Genomic DNA, 17,701 nt, shown 5'->3' on the forward strand with positions numbered 1-17,701 from the left:
TGGGCTAAAAGTAATTGGACCAAGGGAAAGGGTAAAAGAAAATGATCAAATATTATTGTTATGTTTAGACAAAAAAAAAAAAAAAAAAAAAAAAGGCATTTTGCTGCCAAATATATTCTGGCCAAAATATAAGGCAGATAAGAGTTGGCTTTGTGCTGACCTCGTGTGTCATGTTAATAAAAATAAACCTTTTTCCAAGGCAGAATTGAACTGTGCCATGTGGTGGCTGCAGGGAAAAAAGAAACTAAAACCTGGGATAAGCATTCCCCCACCTTATGGTTTCCCCTCCCCCACTGGGGCGGGAACCATTAAAGCCTGAGGTTTTGGTGGAAGCAGTCTATGCCCCCAGGCAATTGGAGAGCCAGTTAATGCTGACTGCTCCAGTAATTACAACCCACCAAAAGTTAAAAAAAAAAAAAAAAAAATGGAGAGATTTCCAAAAGTTTCTGTTTCTAAAGGCTCTTAAAGAAAGGAAGGTAAGAATCATTAATAAAAAGCCTAGCAAGGCTAGCTGAATAACAATTAACTTGATTCTTAAAATCTGGTTTATGTAAATATCCCTTTCTTCGGAGAAGAAAGGGAAATGGGAAAGAGGGCGGCTATGAGAGAAAGAGAGAGACTGCATCCACCTAAAATAAAATTGGCTGTACCCATATCCCCAAAGAACGATGAAAGTTGAGGTCTGAAGTCAAGTGGTCTCAGGCTGGGAGAGTGGAGTGGCCCACATGCATGAAAAGGGTGAGTTTGCCCTGCGGGTTGAGGGTGGGCCTTCCGCCTCAATGCTCTAGAAAAGTTTTGCCACCTCAGGACCCAGAGGGTGGAGCACATTCCCAGGGGAATGGGAAAAGCCTGGCTGCCACCCCACTGTTAGGTAGAGCCTTTACCCCGAAGAGGCAAAGTCTGGGTGGCACCCCGATGTTTAAGAAGGGTGGGGCCAAAAAGGTAATCTCCCCAACATCACCCCAGACTTTGAAAAGAAAAGGGCTGCCACAAAAGCCTCTAAAAAGGGTTGGACTCCCACTCCCTCAAGCCCCAAGAATACAATGTCATTCTGTTAATAACTCAGACTTTAAAAGGTCAGCTATATAAAGGAATTTTAGCCTAATATTCAGAGAAGATCCAAAAATCGATGAATGGCTGAATAAGCCATTAGAGGAAATATTCAGAGAGTCAACAAGCCAGGGAGGAAACAGACAAAAGTGAGATAAAGTAATTGGAGCAGTTTAAAAAAAAAAAAAAAAAAGGAGGAAGGAAATTTGTAGCATGGGGTTTGTGTGATTCTCTATTCATATACTTATGTGGGGTTAAACAGGTATTAATAAATACATTTACATATTTTAGTGTGCTGTGTAATTAAGTCTAAGGCATGTGGAAGCTACATTTAAAGTCCCTTAATGTGTGTATATAGAAAGTTATATGCACATTTTTTAGGACTGTATTTGGATGCATTCTGAGAGTTAAAACTTCATAAATCTAATGGGAGTTTAAGTTGTATGTTTACACAGGAATGTGGGATAGTTGTATTTGTATGTAATAAAAGCATGTAATATAATTACGTAGGAGTCTTTCAAACTGTTGAAGTTTGTCAGTGTGTAATTTAAAACTTGGCAAAAATTTCCTGTGTACTCATCTATAGTAAACTGAAGCTATTTCTTTGTGTCTTTATAGCGTATACTAGTTTGTGTGTACTCTAAAGCTGGGCAATTGTGTGCAGTTTCACAATAGTGTGAAAAATGAAAAAAAAGTGAGAAAAACTGTGTAAAAGTTTTCTATGTATGTGTAACAGTAGTGTATTGGCTATACATGCTTGTAAATGGGAATGTATGTCTGTTTCGTATGGTTATGAGTGTGTATGTAAGTTATATGTGTCTGTATTCCAGATATATGAGACTGTGTATTCTTGTAAAAAGCAGAATAATTTTTCTGATATATTTTGGGCAAAAGCAAAAGGTCCATACTCAAAGTGCAAGTAAATGTTCCTATAAAAGGGTTTAAGGTTCACTAAAGCTGAATTAAACAAACTTAGAACAGTGAATGGTTCATATCTCTTCCCAGGTCTCCATTTGGTAATGCCAGGTTGCTATCTTAACATTAAGTCTAATAGGAATAAAGACACCACATATATTGTCAAATACTACACACCAAGGCTTGTCCTCCTCTCCCTGGAGAGTGGATTTTTACTCATCTAACAGCAAAACTTGTGTGTATGTTCAGGGTATGCATATATGTGAATCACGTATATTCAAGCATCACTAAACTAGGTGTACTAAAAACTGAATTTTAAGTTAGCATTTAAGAGTGGTAAGCCTTTTTATGTTCATTAATCTTAGGTTATTGTAAATTATTGTTGTCCTTTAGTCTAATTGTTCTAGCCTGAAATGTTGGTAAGTTCTTGCTGCTCTTCATGCACATGACTTCAGGAGTGTCTGTACCTAAAGCAGGTATTAGCAGTTTTACACTAGGGGAGTCATTAGAGGGGTGCAAGCCATGTGTAATTTAGTATTTAGGCAATTACAAGGTGTAGGCCTTTGGTTTTTGGTTTGCCTTTCCCCAGGAGGACTGGAGAGCTCCCCTCCCTAGACACAAAGGATCTTTTTCTTAAGAATTATATACTGGCCTTGTCTTCTACTTTATCATCTCTCAGGCACCGTGGACTGCTGGCTCAGACCCCGCCTCTTGAATTTGCTGCCCATCGACATCAGCCTGGCAGCTGGGTTCTGATCCAGTCGTAGAAAGAATCCAAACTTCAACCGATCTGGGAAGGACCCTGTCAAGTCTTGCTGACAACTGAGACGGCAGTCCGAATGGCAGAGAGGCTGGACTCATTACACACGAGTGAAGGGACCGGTGCCTGAACCAGACGATAAGTATCCAGCAACTCAACCAGAATCCTGGAAAGTGACTCCTACCTCAGATCCCCTAAGGATCACTTTAAATAGGCAACAGTTAAAGGAACATATTAGAAGGGAGAAAGGGCTGGATTAAACCCTATGTTTGCATTGTGCTCCGTGTATAGCTTAATGATGAAATTGCTTATGCTGATCATAATGTTCTATATTCAAGGAGTAACAGGTTCTGCTAAGCTGGTTATAAGTGTAGTCAAAGGCTTAAAGTCTCAAACTGTACAATTTGATGTTTGTCAAGTAATGAGCTGTAAAAATCTAAAACATCAGCAACAACTGAGGGAGGAATATAAGCATTTATGTAAGCAGACTGTTCAAATAGAAAGCAAGATTGTTGGGGGGTGAACATTTGAGAGTATAACTTATGAGACACCTAACCCCTGTTATTCTTGGAACACTGCTTGGTGGACCACACAGTATGAGGGATGGGTCTTACCCAGGTTGGAGAAAAAACCATTAAGGGAAACTTAGCTGGAATTTAACTCTCCAGTACAAATTGACCCCAAGGTCATTAGAATACTTAAGACCAAAGACTTAAAGCAAACCACAGAAATAGACAGGTTATGGAAATACAAATGCCTGGGTAGAATGGGGCAAACATACCATCCAGAGTCTAAACAGAAGTGACTGTTATGCTTGTACAACCAAACAACCCACTGTTCAGATTATGCCCTTCCCCTTGGGGATGAAAAAGCATGAAAGGGAGTTTAAATGTATAACACTCCTCTTTCAAAATGCTACTCCTGGTGAAAGTTGTAGTACGTTGTCCTCCCTTTTCCCTCCAGTCCAGGAGGGAAGTGTCAAAGCCATACCAGCGTCTCACCTTGGTCCCGGAAACCACTCTGCCTGTCTCTCCAGATGGGAAGAAGGGCTCCAGGATCTTGGTACCATGGCTTTGTGTACACAGGTGTGGAATGTGAGCAAGGATAGTACTGGCAACTTCTCCAGCCTAACTATACCCCGAGCAGACCTCTGGTGGTACTGTGGGAAGGGCATCCTCTGGCCAACACTACCTGAAAGGTGGGGAGGAACCTGTGCTCTGGTTCAATTGGCTATCTCATTTACCCTGGCATTTGAAAGTAATAAAGTACCAACCCAAGGCAAAGGAGAAAGAAAAATGTACAAAGTGTACCTAGTTCCTTCAATAAAAAAATGTTTGTAGATAGTATAGGGGTTCCCCAGAAAGTTCCTAATGAGTTTAAAGCTAAAAATCAATTAGCTGCAGAATTTAAATCGTCCTTATTCTGGTGGGTCACCATCAATAAAAATGTCAATCATCAGCTAAAATTTATCAACTATACCAGGAATGTCATTAAAGAAATAGCAGAACAGTTAGATGCCACTAGCCGAATGGCATGGGAAAACAGAATGGCCCTAGACATGATGCTAGCTGAAAAAGGAGGCGTCTGTGCTATAGTTGGGGGAAATTGTCGCACATTCATCCCCAATAATACCGCACCTAATGGAACTATCACCAAAGCCCTACAAGGCTTAACAGCCTTATTTCAGAAACTAGAAAAGAATTCTAGCATTAACAACCCACTCATAGAATGGCTGGAAAATTGGTTCGAGAAATGGAAAGAAATTGCAACATCTATTTTAATTTTCCTTATCATTCCAGCCAAAATGTTTATAACAGCTGGGTGCTACATAATCCCGTGTGCTCAAAGGCTAGTTCAAAAAGCCATCAAAACCACTAGAATCAAAAATAAGAAAGATCCCTATGATGAGGAATGTAAAAAAGCCCTTAGCAAATTTGAGAATCTAAAATGTGAAAACTAAAAGTGTTTAAAAAAAAAGAGGAGGGAATCTGTAAGAAAGGAATAAGTTTCGTTTTCACATAGAGACAGCATGGAATAGGGAAATGGAGGCAAAACCAGTTTAAACAAGCCCCAGACAAAGAGAAGAGAGAATCTGCCTGATGTAAAGAGACATGAGGTAGTATCAGAGGCGGGAACTCACAGCAAAAAAATAAAAATTTGGGGGAGCATTGGCTAATCAGTTCAAAATCTCAATAATGAGCTAGTTGGCTCTCTGGGATTGGCTGTACAAATTAAAATCTCAAAAGATGAATTAGTTAGTGTTCTCGGATAGGCTGTAACCTCTGTAGTACCCAGTCAATGGGGAAACAGGGGAGGGACTTGCGAATTAGGAGTAGGAGATTTAAACATCGCCATTCTCTTCCTCTGGCGCGCCAGCCTTCCGCGTGTTTGGCTGGACGCCCCATCTTGCAAGATCGGAAATAAATTCTTTTCTCCTCCAGAACCGAGAGAGCGTTTATTCCCTTACAGGTACCACTTTATTTCCGACACTGTTCTGTTTAAGTGATACAATTACACTTTTGTTTTCCTCTTTCACATGCAGAAATGTATGATTTTTCTCAGATTTATTACTTTCTAAGTCAATGCAGTCTATCTGAACCTCACAGCACCATTTAATGTGCTTTTTAAAAACCATTCTGTGAGACAGTACAATTGCCTTCCACCATGGAGTGAGTAATAGGGATTCACTCTGATTAGAGTACCAAGGTAACAGTTCAGTCACTTCAGAAGGATATCAAGATATTGCCTACATTATTTAAAATGTGACTTCACAAAACTGAAAATACAATTCGACAATTACTACATAGATGAAGCAGTGCCACACTGCCCTTCCATTATTATTGATCAAAAATAAAGCACACCAGGAATAGAAATCAGGAATTTGAGAAGCAGGTATTGGTAAAGCTGTATTCACTATTTCGCTAGCAACCAAAGTTACATCATTAAAAGTAAACCTAGAAACTATGTATGGTTAAAGTTTTCATATGCTGCGAGCGGACTTTCTGTCCTCCTCTTCTTGCTCCCTGGTTTCCTGGGTGGATCCAACAGTGAAGAAGATACAAATTCTAATCTCAAAACCACACATTCCTCAATTGCTTTCTTATATGTACTTCTTCAAATTCTCATGCCCAAGGAACTAAAACAGAGACCCCTAACAATTAATAAGTAAATTAGCATTAGGCACAAACCATAGAGAGTAACACAACAAGCATTAAAGGGCTGGTCCACGGGCACAAGGCCACCCATGGGAAAAAACTAGGCTGTGTTCTGATTCTGAAACAATTAGTCTGAATGTTTCCTTAAAGCCTCAAGCCACCAGCCAATCCATTTGAAAATGGTCTTGTGAGCTGCAGTGCTCTCACATGTGAAACCCTTGTACAAACAAGCTGAAGGCCCAAGTTAGCAACTCTAGGAAGGCACCACAAGATGGAAAGAGTCTAGGTCCCTGAATCATCACTTCGAGAAGCTGCTCACTGACCAGGAACACCTACTGCCAACTTTTGCAATTAAATAAACTTCTCTTGAGCCACTTACACATTTTTAAGTTACTATACCATTTATTAGAGTAGCATTTTCCTTAAAACTACAGAAACCAAATAACTACATTTCAAGTACTGCCAAAAACCAGAAGCAGAGTGTTCTGCAAATCATATTTTCAACTGTACCCCTATCTATAGCATTCATGTAAAACTAAGTTATAGAGTTTACATATAGTAGGAAATAGATTCAGCACCTGAAATTCACAGACATAATATTGTAGCTTATCTACGAACAACTTAACTCATAGCTTATAAAAAATCTAAGAGCAAAACAAAATGGCTTGTTTAGTAAGGTAAAAGGGAAGCTTACGTTGGTCGGCGTGTCTCGAGTAGAGTCAGCAATATCTGGATTGCACTGACTATGGCTGATTCATTTTTCTCCTTATGGAAAATATTTGAAAGAAGCTGCTCTATAATTTCTTGCCTAGGGAAACAAATCAATTGTTGAGTGACAATTGCAACATCTTTAACCCTAATAACTTCAGAGAAAAAGAGCATGAGTCAGCTCAACCTACTTGGGCTTGTTTTACAGAAGAATATTTTATTTTTAATATTTATTAAAGTAGACATGTGATCAGGCTTATACAAATGTTAACTCTTCTATATATATATATATTCCTTTCCCCTCCACTCAGCAGAATAATCTGGGCCTTGCTTGCCTTTGCCAATCTTGTTGAGAGCCAACAAAAGTTCCAAGACTTGAAGTCACCTCCCACCCAAACCAAGGTGGAGGTGGTGGTAGCGATTGGGGTGGCAAGAAGACTCAGAACCCTTTGCCCCATAAAAGGAGGAAAATTTTTCAAAAAAGCTAATTAGAAACCATAAATGTTTTCTCACATATGCATCAATGTGTAATTAATAAAGATCTGAAACAGGTAAAAGAGAACATTTCATTTTATTCTACAATTAAAATCAGGTAAATGAAAATAAACTGGCAGCAAAGAAGTGGCTCTTTAACTGAACTACTGTCAAAAAAAGCATTCTCTGCAGGCTCTTCCCATCCTACTCACCCATACACATACATGTTCAAGAGTATACCATAAAACACAGGGGCAATCTGTTGGTTAAACTTATATGGATGTTCTCAAGAAAAAGCTCAGTTTGTTAGGATCTCAGTGCTGTTCAGAATCCATCTGGATAAAAAAAACTCAATCTCCCTAATGTAAAGCACTGTTGGTTTGTCTCTAGTTGCTCATCTAGCAAAGATGCACTAGCTCCCTTGACTACCTCTTTACCAGGCAAAGGCAACAAGTGTGAGAGAATCTCTCCATTTTGTGGAAGCAAACAACAATGGCATCCAATCTAACTTCAGAGGGATGGTCTTGCTTTCAAGAACTCCCAGACCAGCATTAAAATTGCCTATGAGGCCTCTATCCAAAACAGTACTGTAACTGTCACTCCATACACAGCAGTCTACAGAGTTAGGTAGAACAGGTGGCCTTTTACAACACACAGGATACTGTAACTACATATGTTATTTCTTTTTTTTTTTTTTTGAAATAAATTCAAAGTTATATGAACAGTTGCAAAAACAATACTAGCCCCATACACAGAATTCCATCATACCCTGACCCCCCCTCCCCGGGTAGCTCAATCCACCAACTTTAACTTGCTGTCACATTGCTATTTCTTTCCCTCCCTCCCTATCATCCATCATCTATTGCTCTGTCGTCTGAACATATGAGAGTTAGCTGCACACATCCTTGAGCATTCACTATAATTCACGTATACACTTCCCATGAACAAGAACATTCTTTCATGCAATCCCATTAAGCGCAGCTAAGAAGTACAATAGATTCAACAATGATACAAAGCTTACATTCTATATTTCCTTTTCCTTATGTCTCAACTGCGTCCCTTTGAGCCACCTGTCCTCTGTCCTCTTGTCCCATCCAAGTTCATCCTTAGTATTCAACTGTCATCTAGTTAGACTGACTTTTTTTTTTTTTTTTCAGTTGTAGAAACATATATACAGCCTAAATCTTCCCATTCCACTCCCTCCCTAGCCTTTCATTAGTGGGGTTAATCACGTTTAGAATGTTGTAATGCTCTTTCCCACCATCCATTACTAGAAATTTCCCTTCACCTCAAACAGCAACCCTACACTCATTTCTTAACTCCCCATTGCCCCTTCCCCCATTTCTCTTAACCCATACTCTACTTTTTGTCTCTATGGTCATATTCTCTGGTAATTTCTTTGTGTTTACTGTGGGGCTTAAAATTAACCTCTTAAATCCATATCAATCTTGTTTTTCTTTGATACCACCTTCACTTCAATAGGACACATAAACTGTGTTCCTATACTCCTTCTTTCCCCCACCTTTATATAGTTGTCTAAAATTACATATTTTACATTGAGTTCAAAACCACTGATTTGTCCTTAGAGTTTGTGTATTTTATATCATGTAGGAAGTAACTAGTGGAATTACAGTTCAAAAATTATTGACTTCTAATTTGTATTCCATTGTGGTTGGAGAATGTGCTTTGAGTATTTCAATGTATTTTTTTAATTTATTGAGGCTTGTTTTATGTCCCAGCTTATGGTCCCTTCTCGAGAAAGATCTGTGATCATTAGAGAAAAGTGAGTGTCCTGGTGATTTGGGATGTAAGGTACTACATATGTCTGTTAAAATTCTCTATATCTCTTTCTCCTTTCCCTGTCTCTCCTCCAGCAGAGCTCCCCTCAGAATCTGAAGTAGGGCAGGTCTTTCATTGGCAAAGTCTCTCAGCATTTGTTTGTCTGTGAAAAATTTAAGCTCTCCCTCAAATTTGAAGGAGAGTTTTGCTGGATAAAGTATTCTTGGTTGGAAATTTTTCTCTCTCAGAATTTTAAATATGTCATGCCACTGCCTTCTCGCCTCCATGGTTGCTGCTGAGTAGTCACTACTTAATCTTACGTTGTTTCCTTTGTATGTGGTGAATTGCTTTTCTCTTGCTGCTTTCAGAACTTGCTCCTTCTCTTCAGTATTTGACAGTCTGATCAGAATATGTCTTGGAGTGGGTTTATTTGGATTTATTCTATTTGGAGTTTGCTGGGCATTTATGCTTTGTGTATTTATATTGTGTGGAAGGTTGGGGAAGTTTTCCCCAACAATTTCTTTGAACACTCTTTCTAGACCTTTACCCTTCTCCTCCTCTTCTGGGACACCAATGAGTCTTAAGTTTGGACGTTTTATTTTATCTATCGTATCCCTGAGATCCGTTTGGATTTTTTGGATTTTTTTCTCCCTTCTTTCTTTTGTTCTTTCATTTTCTGTTCTGTGGGCTTCTAGGACACTGAAATGTTGTTCGGCTTCCTCTAATCTTGTATTGTGAATATCCAGAGTCTTTTTAATTTGGCCAACAGTTTCTTTTATTTCCATAAGATCTTTTATTTTTTTATTCATTCTTGCTATGTCTTCTTTATGCTCTTCTAGGGTCTTCTTTATGTAGCTTATATCCTGGGCCATGGTCTTCTTGATGTCCTTTAAATCCTTTGCCATGTTTTCGTTCCTTGATTGTAGATCTTTGATTAACTTTGCGAGGTATACCGTATCTTCCGATATTTTGGTTTGTGTGTTTGGAGTTGGATTCTCCATATCTTCTGGTTTTATCATATGCATTAAGATTTTCTGTTGTTTTCGGCCTCTTGGCATTTGTTTTGCTTGATAGGGCTCTTTCAAGTTGTAAAGAAAAAGGGATATCGATCTAATTTTTTAGGAACACAGTTTGGTGATGTACACTTTCTCTGACTAACCAGCAGATGGCATCTGTGAGTCACCTATATCCCTCAAGTCAGTTCTCAACCTTTTGTCCGCTTTGTGTGGGGAAATGATTCTTGTGGGTTCAGTTGGAGAACTCAGTTTGGGTGTGTTGCTGGAGCTGTCTGCCCTGAATGTGGGGTGTGTGTACGGGTAGCCAGGGAGGAAGGGCAGTTCTAATGTTCAAATTCCCCAGGATCCCGGAGATTCAAGGCCACCGCAAAAGTCTAAGCCTTCATTTCAGTTCAGCCCCAGCCTCTCTCTCTCGCTGATCCATAAACCACCAGACTTGGCGTAGCGTCCCTGGGTTCTCTGAGTGGATCCCCCCTCCCAGCCGCGCTCCTCCAGTACCTCAGCCAAGGGAAGGCTGTGCTATGTCATCAGTGCGCACCGTCCCACAAGGGAAGCCCCGGGCCACCGGGCCGTGCGGCGGCGCACTCCCAGCCCGAAGCAAAAATGGCCGAGCGGGGCGTCTCAGCCCCCTCCTCCTCGCACCGTTCCTCCTTCCCAGTTCCGGGACAACTGGTGGGGCTTTGGGCTATGGGCACTGCCCCGGGCAGGAGTTTATCCAGCCCTCCGGGGGCTAGCTGCTAGCCACGGGGTTTCTTTCTGCTTCCGGCTCTCCCCTCCGTTTCCCCGAACCCAAGGGTATCTGCTGTGGGCTATCTTCCGGGCCAGACAGCTAGAGGCCGGCCCAGCCCCCTCTTGCTGTGTTTTACTGCGTGGTTCCCACAATTGCTACTGGAGCCACTCCTTTTTTTTTTTTTTTTTTTTTTAAACAGCCAGCTGGTCTCCATACGCTGAACCCTGGCTTCCACAACCCGCCGCGCGGCTGCGGGTCTTCCAGCCAGCTTACTCACTCGTTTCAGAATGCCGACTCCCAGTTTCACCAAGCATACGGCCACTCTGGAGCTAGGAGCCCTCATCCAGTTGGTGCATCGCTGTAACCGGTATTCTAGGTCACTTTCTGGTTTTTAGCTAGTGTTTTTCACGGAGGCATTTTTTTCACCCTGTCTCAGCTAGCCGCCATCTTAGTTCTCCCTACATATGTTATTTCAAATAGCAGCCTCAGCCCAGGTGGAGTGGTCCTGACAGGGCAAGAAGTGCAGGTGGCCACATTCTCCTCATTCAATCCCAAAGCTCTTACTCATCAGAGTGACATCATCCTTTCACAAATATTGAGGCCCAAAGGGAGGGCTAACAAAGGAGCCCTAACCATTTTGTGGCGGCATCAAACCAGAAGCACTCTTCTGACTGACAAGAACAACCAGCAAAACTTTGATGCATGAAATGCAACACAAGTAGCTGTGCTATATCCTTAGTCAACATATACAAATAACACCAAATATACAAATACACCTAATATACATATACGCCTAACTATACAAATAAAACCAAACATAGAAGTAATAATAAACCAAAGTACTGCATTTATCAAACAGGATGAAAGGAATGCCTTCAATTTCTTCAAAGAACAAGATATTTACCTGAGAGAGAAAATATATTCACACTTACTTTTTTAGAAAATGGGAGTTCTGCTCACTCTTGTTCTAATTTGCATCTTTCTGATTACTACTGATTTCGAGGGTTTCCTAGTGTGCCAATGAAGAACCTGGATTTCCTCTTCTCTCAATTTCCTGTCCATATCCCTTGCCTATTTTTCTATCAGGGTGGCTGTCTTTTTGATGTTGATTTGCAGGAGTTCCTTGTAGCTTTTGAAAAGTTATTTCAATCACTCATCCATTTTAGATGTTGCCAATGTCTTCTCCCATTAAATACTAACTTTGTCTATGATGTTTTTCTTTTGAAATAATCAAATTAATCTATTTTTTGCCATATGGGTTGTATACTTTCAGAAAAAAAAATAAAAGGGAGTTCTTGGATGAGCACCCAGGCCTTAGGGACAATGGCTCGCTTTTGTTTTGTTTGTTTTTATGTGGGCAGCCAGAGGAAAAACTCACATCTTTAATCTTAGTTTATTTCAAGTTTTTCCTTAAATGCCAAATTACATTTATATTTCTAAATGTGGTGTTTTTATATACAGTGTTGCTCAGTTTGGCTTTATAATGTTAAGAGTCAGACAACTTATATTTATACTAAGTATTGCCAGTAGATTGGTTGAATAATATTGTTTTAATATAATCTATTATATAATTTATCACATATAATTATAATTGCACAACAATTTATTCATCCAAGAAACACAGATGATATTAAGTTGAAATATAAAAGCTAGCAAGGCTTGATGGCTAGATTACACATTTTGTTCAAATAAAGCTGCATGAATGGAGGGGCTGTACTGACACCAAAGAACTCAGTGATGACTTCTAATCACCCGACATTCACACTGAACCTGCACTGCTCAATACAGGAGCCATTCACCACATGGGGCGGTAATGAGCATTCAAATGTGGCTAAAATGAGTCAATGTATTCTAAGTGTAAAATATACATAGGATTGTCAAGTTTTTGTGGGGTTTTTTGGGGGGGTTTTGTTTTTACAAAACATCTCATCAACAACGACCACACACTGAAATACTATTTTGTACAAACTGGATTAAGTAAAAATATTATTAAAATTAATTTCACCATTTCACCTTTTTAAAACTTTACCAGGCCAACTAAAATATTTAAAAAAACACACATGGCTTATATTATATTTCTTTCAGATAGTATTATATTGAACCATATGAAATTGGTGTTAGTCAACATCTCCTAATCTATTTAAATGGCAATTTTACATGGTTCAACCTAATGATACAGTAATTATTAGTACCTGAAAGCAGAATGTCTTGAACTTGTTATAAGAGGAATATATACGCCTTAATGTCAAAAGTTACCAAAATGAGGCAGGTAAAATGACATTTTTCTCAGAGGCTGATGATCTTTTAGTTTTGTTACCCTAGAGAATTTTTCAACTCTTATTCTAGAATCCATACTGGGAAACTGTAGTTTTACTTCTCAGAAGATGGAGGGCTTAAAACAAGATGTCTTGTCCTTAATTTATTCCTTGACTATCTCATACTTGCCAAGGAAATAACACCCACATGTTTTACTCTAGTAACAGAGCCTTCCAGGTAGTTGAGCCAAAAGATGCAAAGAGCCTCAATATACAGGAGGACTTAAAAAGGACTGACAAAGTCATTAAAAAGAATGAGAACACCAATAAAGTGAAACAAGACTGCCATTTGTACTTAACAATGCCCACTGTATGTGCTCACTCCAATTATTAGCCAAAGTGGGAGAATGACTGATTTTTCTCCATTAAAATAACTTCCAGCTGTTTGGATGCAGGTCAAATCAGTGTTTTAGTTTTACAATGAAGCTAAGCATGCCCAGGCTTGAAGTAGACATTCTTTCCGAAAATGTGTGACTCTAGAAAAACTAATATGCACAGGTTAGCCATCACAAACTTCAAAATAGTACCTCATCACCAAACTGTCTTCAATCTAAACATGAGATTGCTGTTCTTAAGGAACTGCCTAAAAATAAGGCAGAAGCAGTACAAAGAAGTGAAACATACAAGACATGTAACCCCCTTCAAGTCAGGGCTGGTCAGGTTGTCCCCAGTCAGCTGCATATATATAGTAAAACCAAACAATAACTTCTAACAAAAATTACTATCTAAAATGGGTCAAATTAAGGAGGACATAAGACTATTCTTCATCAAAACATCCCTGGACACAGTGAATACAGTTATGAAATGACAACCAAATCTTATGATTATTCCAGAGAATGTTTATAAATATTTGGAAAGGTCAAGGTCTACATATAAACATCAGCTGTTTACATTCTTACCCTGTAACTCTCCACTGTGCATAACAAACTGCCAATATAAGATAACCAGATTTCCATAACTTCTCATCCACCCAAGATTATTTTCCAGGGATGTGATTCCAACACAAGGAACACTAAACAAGCACTCACAATGGTAACGTGTTAGACACAATATGAATAAAAGAGAAGCACATAGTTTTAAACATACTTCTCGAGAGTGGCAAGCAGGGGATCTGGTTCGGTACTGTTCTGAATTTGTAACATCTGGTCTCTGCTCAGGCGTATAATTTCACAAAGTGACTGTGATGCATTTGAATGCCGCTAAAAGAAAAAAGTACAGTTTTAACTGTTAAACATGTTAGAACTTAAATTTATCATAAAAAGTTAGGCAGGAAATTTACTTAACATATAACACAAACTAACACTGTCTATAAGCGTCAATGAGTAAAAAGTAAAGCCCAAAAGAAATACCATTAATATAAAGCATGAGTGTTTTATTTTGTCAGGCTAATTATCCTTACTTAACAATACCACACGGTATATATTCATATGTACAGGGAGATATGGTCAAAGATCTGATAAGGAAAAATTTCTGGAAGTGAACACCTGAAAAAAACATGCCCCTAAATTATATACTTTTATCAGCATAGAAAGATACACATACTTCTTTGGTTAAAACAAAACAAAACAAAACAAATACAGCTTTCTGGAATATACAAATGGGTAAGAAACGGTCAATTTTCTCCCAGTGCACAGTGTGTATACCTTACAGGAAAGCTCTAAAACCTCAGTACCCAGATACATTACAATCTGTGGCATGTGAGACTGAGCATAACCTGAAGTCTGAGCAATTTGTTCTCAATACAGGTAGAACGACGACATTCTGGCAGAGATGACAGCACATACCACGATATCATGATTGTAACCAAGAGCCTATTCTTTCCCTAATAAATATAAATTGGTCAGTATAATTTTAACATAGAATTTATCTTTTAATGCAGTACAGCAGAAGTATCAACAAGACCGTCCAAAAGGCAAGTTAACTTTCTCCCAAGTCAAGTAGGGAAAAGTGGTGGTGAATAAAAGCTGATGCCCACAGTGCTTTGTCCTTCTCAAAGAACTCACTGCAGACTTGGACTTCTTTATCTATTTTCCTGAACCCTGCAGACAGGTATAACAGCCTGTTGAGTAATTAAGTTCTTCTGTCCAAGAGCACAAGCCTAGTGATGAGCAGGCCTCGTTCCTGGTTAATCCCTGGGGCAGGGCAGGCCCCTCTGTCACCCTCCACAGCTGGCGCTGACCGCCCTTCCCTCACACACATGGGAGCTGAGGTCCTGAAGCCATCAAGCTCCAGTGGTTGAGAGTCACTGGCCTCTCCCCACAGGAAGAGATCTTATCACCTCGGCCAGACCAAGGCTCCTTCTGAACGAGAGTACTGCTTTCACCCAAGTACTCTTCCAGCACCCAATACAATGGACACAACCAAATGCTTCCTGAAAGTAAACTCAGTGTGGCAACAGTAACAACTATTCCAAGGTAGCACAAAATGAACTGTCACAAGGAGGAAAGATGAGGAATCAACAGCTATTTTATTATTTAGCTTTAAAAAAAAAACCACAGAAAAACAAAAAAACTTGTTTTCAATGAATTCCAAGTACCAAATTTTTCAACAGATCAGAGTAGGAGTTAGCTCCACGTCCACAGAGCTTACCTTTGTGAAAGAGAACATCCGCTGACTATTCAAAAACTATTCACAAATGCTTCCTCCCCTGCACTGCTCCTCCACGCTGCTCACTCTCCAATCCAAGCTGCAGCCTAGAGGCATCCAAGGCAGAATCTCAGCCCCACAGCACATCCTACATCTCCCTCAATACAACTCTTCAGTAGGTATAGGCTGAACCATATCACGCTGTCGTGTCTGTAGCTATGAATACTTGAGTACTGGCAGTTTCATCTAGCTTAGCCTGATGCTTCAGTTGGAAACCACAGTGGCAGGAGAGAAGCAACTGTGATTGCCTGCTCTAGGGAGTCGAATGCCCACGGGTCCTGGAGACTAATATGGATCCCTAGATCCTGACAGGATCCACTCAGCACAAAACTCAATTTGCAAACGCCAATCAAACTTCAAACACTATTGCCAAGTCAAACTTTAGTGCCTAGGGCAAAGGCCAAACTTGTCCGAGTACAAAACCAGAGCCAGGAAGTACAACTCTAAGGGCTAAATAGTGATGGGGGTCCCACTATGCTGCCTAGAAAGCGTTAACCAGAACACACAGAACAAATGCCAGATGTGGCTAAGTCATTTGGGCTAAAGATGGGTATGCTGGTTTGAAGGTGTTATGTATCCCATAAAAGGCCATGTTCTAATCCATTCCTGTGGGGGCAGACCTATCTTTGGGTGGGACCTTTTGATTAGGCTGTTTCCATGGAGATATGATCCAGCCCATTCAAGGTAGCTCTTAATCCCCTTGCTTGGAGTCCTCCATGAGAGGATAAAAGACAGATGAAACTCAGAGAAGCTAACAGACAAATGCCCAGAGACATTTGGAGACAGCCACCAAAACAGAAGCTAAACTGGGAGAGAAGGATCAGCATATGCCAGCCATGTGCCTTACCATATGACAGAGGAACCCCAGATGCCATTATCCTTTCTTCACAAAAGGTATCGTCCTGGTGATGCCTTAACTGGGACATTCTCATGGCCTAAGAATTGTAACTTAATAAATCCCCATTTTAAAAGCCAACCCATTTCTGGTATACTGCATTCTGGCAGCTTTAGCAAACCAGGAACAACAGGTATAAAAGAAAAAAGCTTAAATGGTGGGGGTTTGTAACAAAGGAAAGGAAGTTCAGCAGGAACTCCTAGCTCTAGAAATGAAGCAATACTGGACCCAGAGACTGGTTTTTCACATTTCCAGAAATTTTCTGAGTGTCAGTAAAGCACAGTATTTTTTAAAGCCTGAAGTGTTTAGAAAATTACCAACTTCAAGAATGCCAGCTTTTCGATGTTCTACCTGTTCCTGTAACGCTCTTCACTTCTGGTGCAATTATGCTATGTGTCCAAATAAGCACAATCTGTCTTTTTTATGAAGTTTACAGTCATACAAGAGTAGAACTTACGTCTTCTTCTTGCGATGGATGAACTATTTCCACAAGCCTCTGGATGATTTTCTCCTCATTTAACCACTGTAAAACACATTGTAGAAGTAATCATAGCAAGGAGTGGCTCTTGTTCAAGCCCCAATGAAGATTAACATACTTGGAAATATCCATCACATTTTAAGTAGAATGTTACACGTTTCTCTGGACTTTGAACACTACAGAAAATTAAAAATCCCCCAAGGAAAACGCCAGTGAATATATTATTTTAACAGTGGCTAATATAGTACCAATAACTCCCAAAATTACAATACTCACTAAAATTCTATACATTAGCTTCTCAGACAGCACTAAAAGGGCCTGTATTTTGGTAATTAAAAAGGGGGAAGGGTGTGAAAAAGGATGGAATTTATATTATTTTCTAACGAGAACATATACACACATACACACACATACTCTGAGCTTCGGGAAAAATGAGAAAAGCAGTATGCAGTATCAAGCCTCTGGGTTAAAGAAAAGCCACATGAACAAAAATGGACTTTCAGATTCCAAAACCAAAAAATAACCACAGGAAACTTGGAGGGGGGATGCCTAGAAGAATGAGAGTGGAGAGAGCCACAGAAGCAGAATCTATTTGCTATTTTACATGCTGGCAAATAGGTAGCATCATGACTTAATTCATGTATGAAATATTGCTGTGTGATTATTTCTGGCTTTGAAGGAAAATAAAACTATAAAATTTTCAGATGGTGATCTTGGGAAAATTGTAGAACTTCAAAAAAAGACAAAAATAGGGGAAAGCATTTTAAGAAAATATTTTAT

At 39.6% G+C, this 17,701-nt stretch overlaps 1 protein-coding gene across 6 annotated transcripts in view; it reads right to left on the minus strand.

Annotated features, from left to right (window-relative positions):
• PPP6R3 (protein phosphatase 6 regulatory subunit 3) overlaps positions 1-17,701 on the minus strand; it is a 169,536-nt gene that overhangs the window by 75,068 nt on the left and 76,767 nt on the right. For all 6 annotated transcript variants that reach the window (XM_037842026.1, XM_037842027.1, XM_037842023.1 and 3 more), the window contains exons 6-8: positions 16,901-16,966; positions 13,989-14,101; positions 6,575-6,688 (exon numbers count right to left, since the gene is read on the minus strand). In XM_037842026.1, the coding sequence (XP_037697954.1) occupies positions 6,575-6,688; positions 13,989-14,101; positions 16,901-16,966 (293 nt within the window). The remainder of the gene's footprint in view (positions 1-6,574; positions 6,689-13,988; positions 14,102-16,900; positions 16,967-17,701) is intronic.

Source organism: Choloepus didactylus, chromosome 6, assembly GCF_015220235.1.
Source record: "Choloepus didactylus isolate mChoDid1 chromosome 6, mChoDid1.pri, whole genome shotgun sequence".
In the NCBI taxonomy this organism is placed as follows: Eukaryota; Metazoa; Chordata; class Mammalia; order Pilosa; family Megalonychidae; genus Choloepus; species Choloepus didactylus.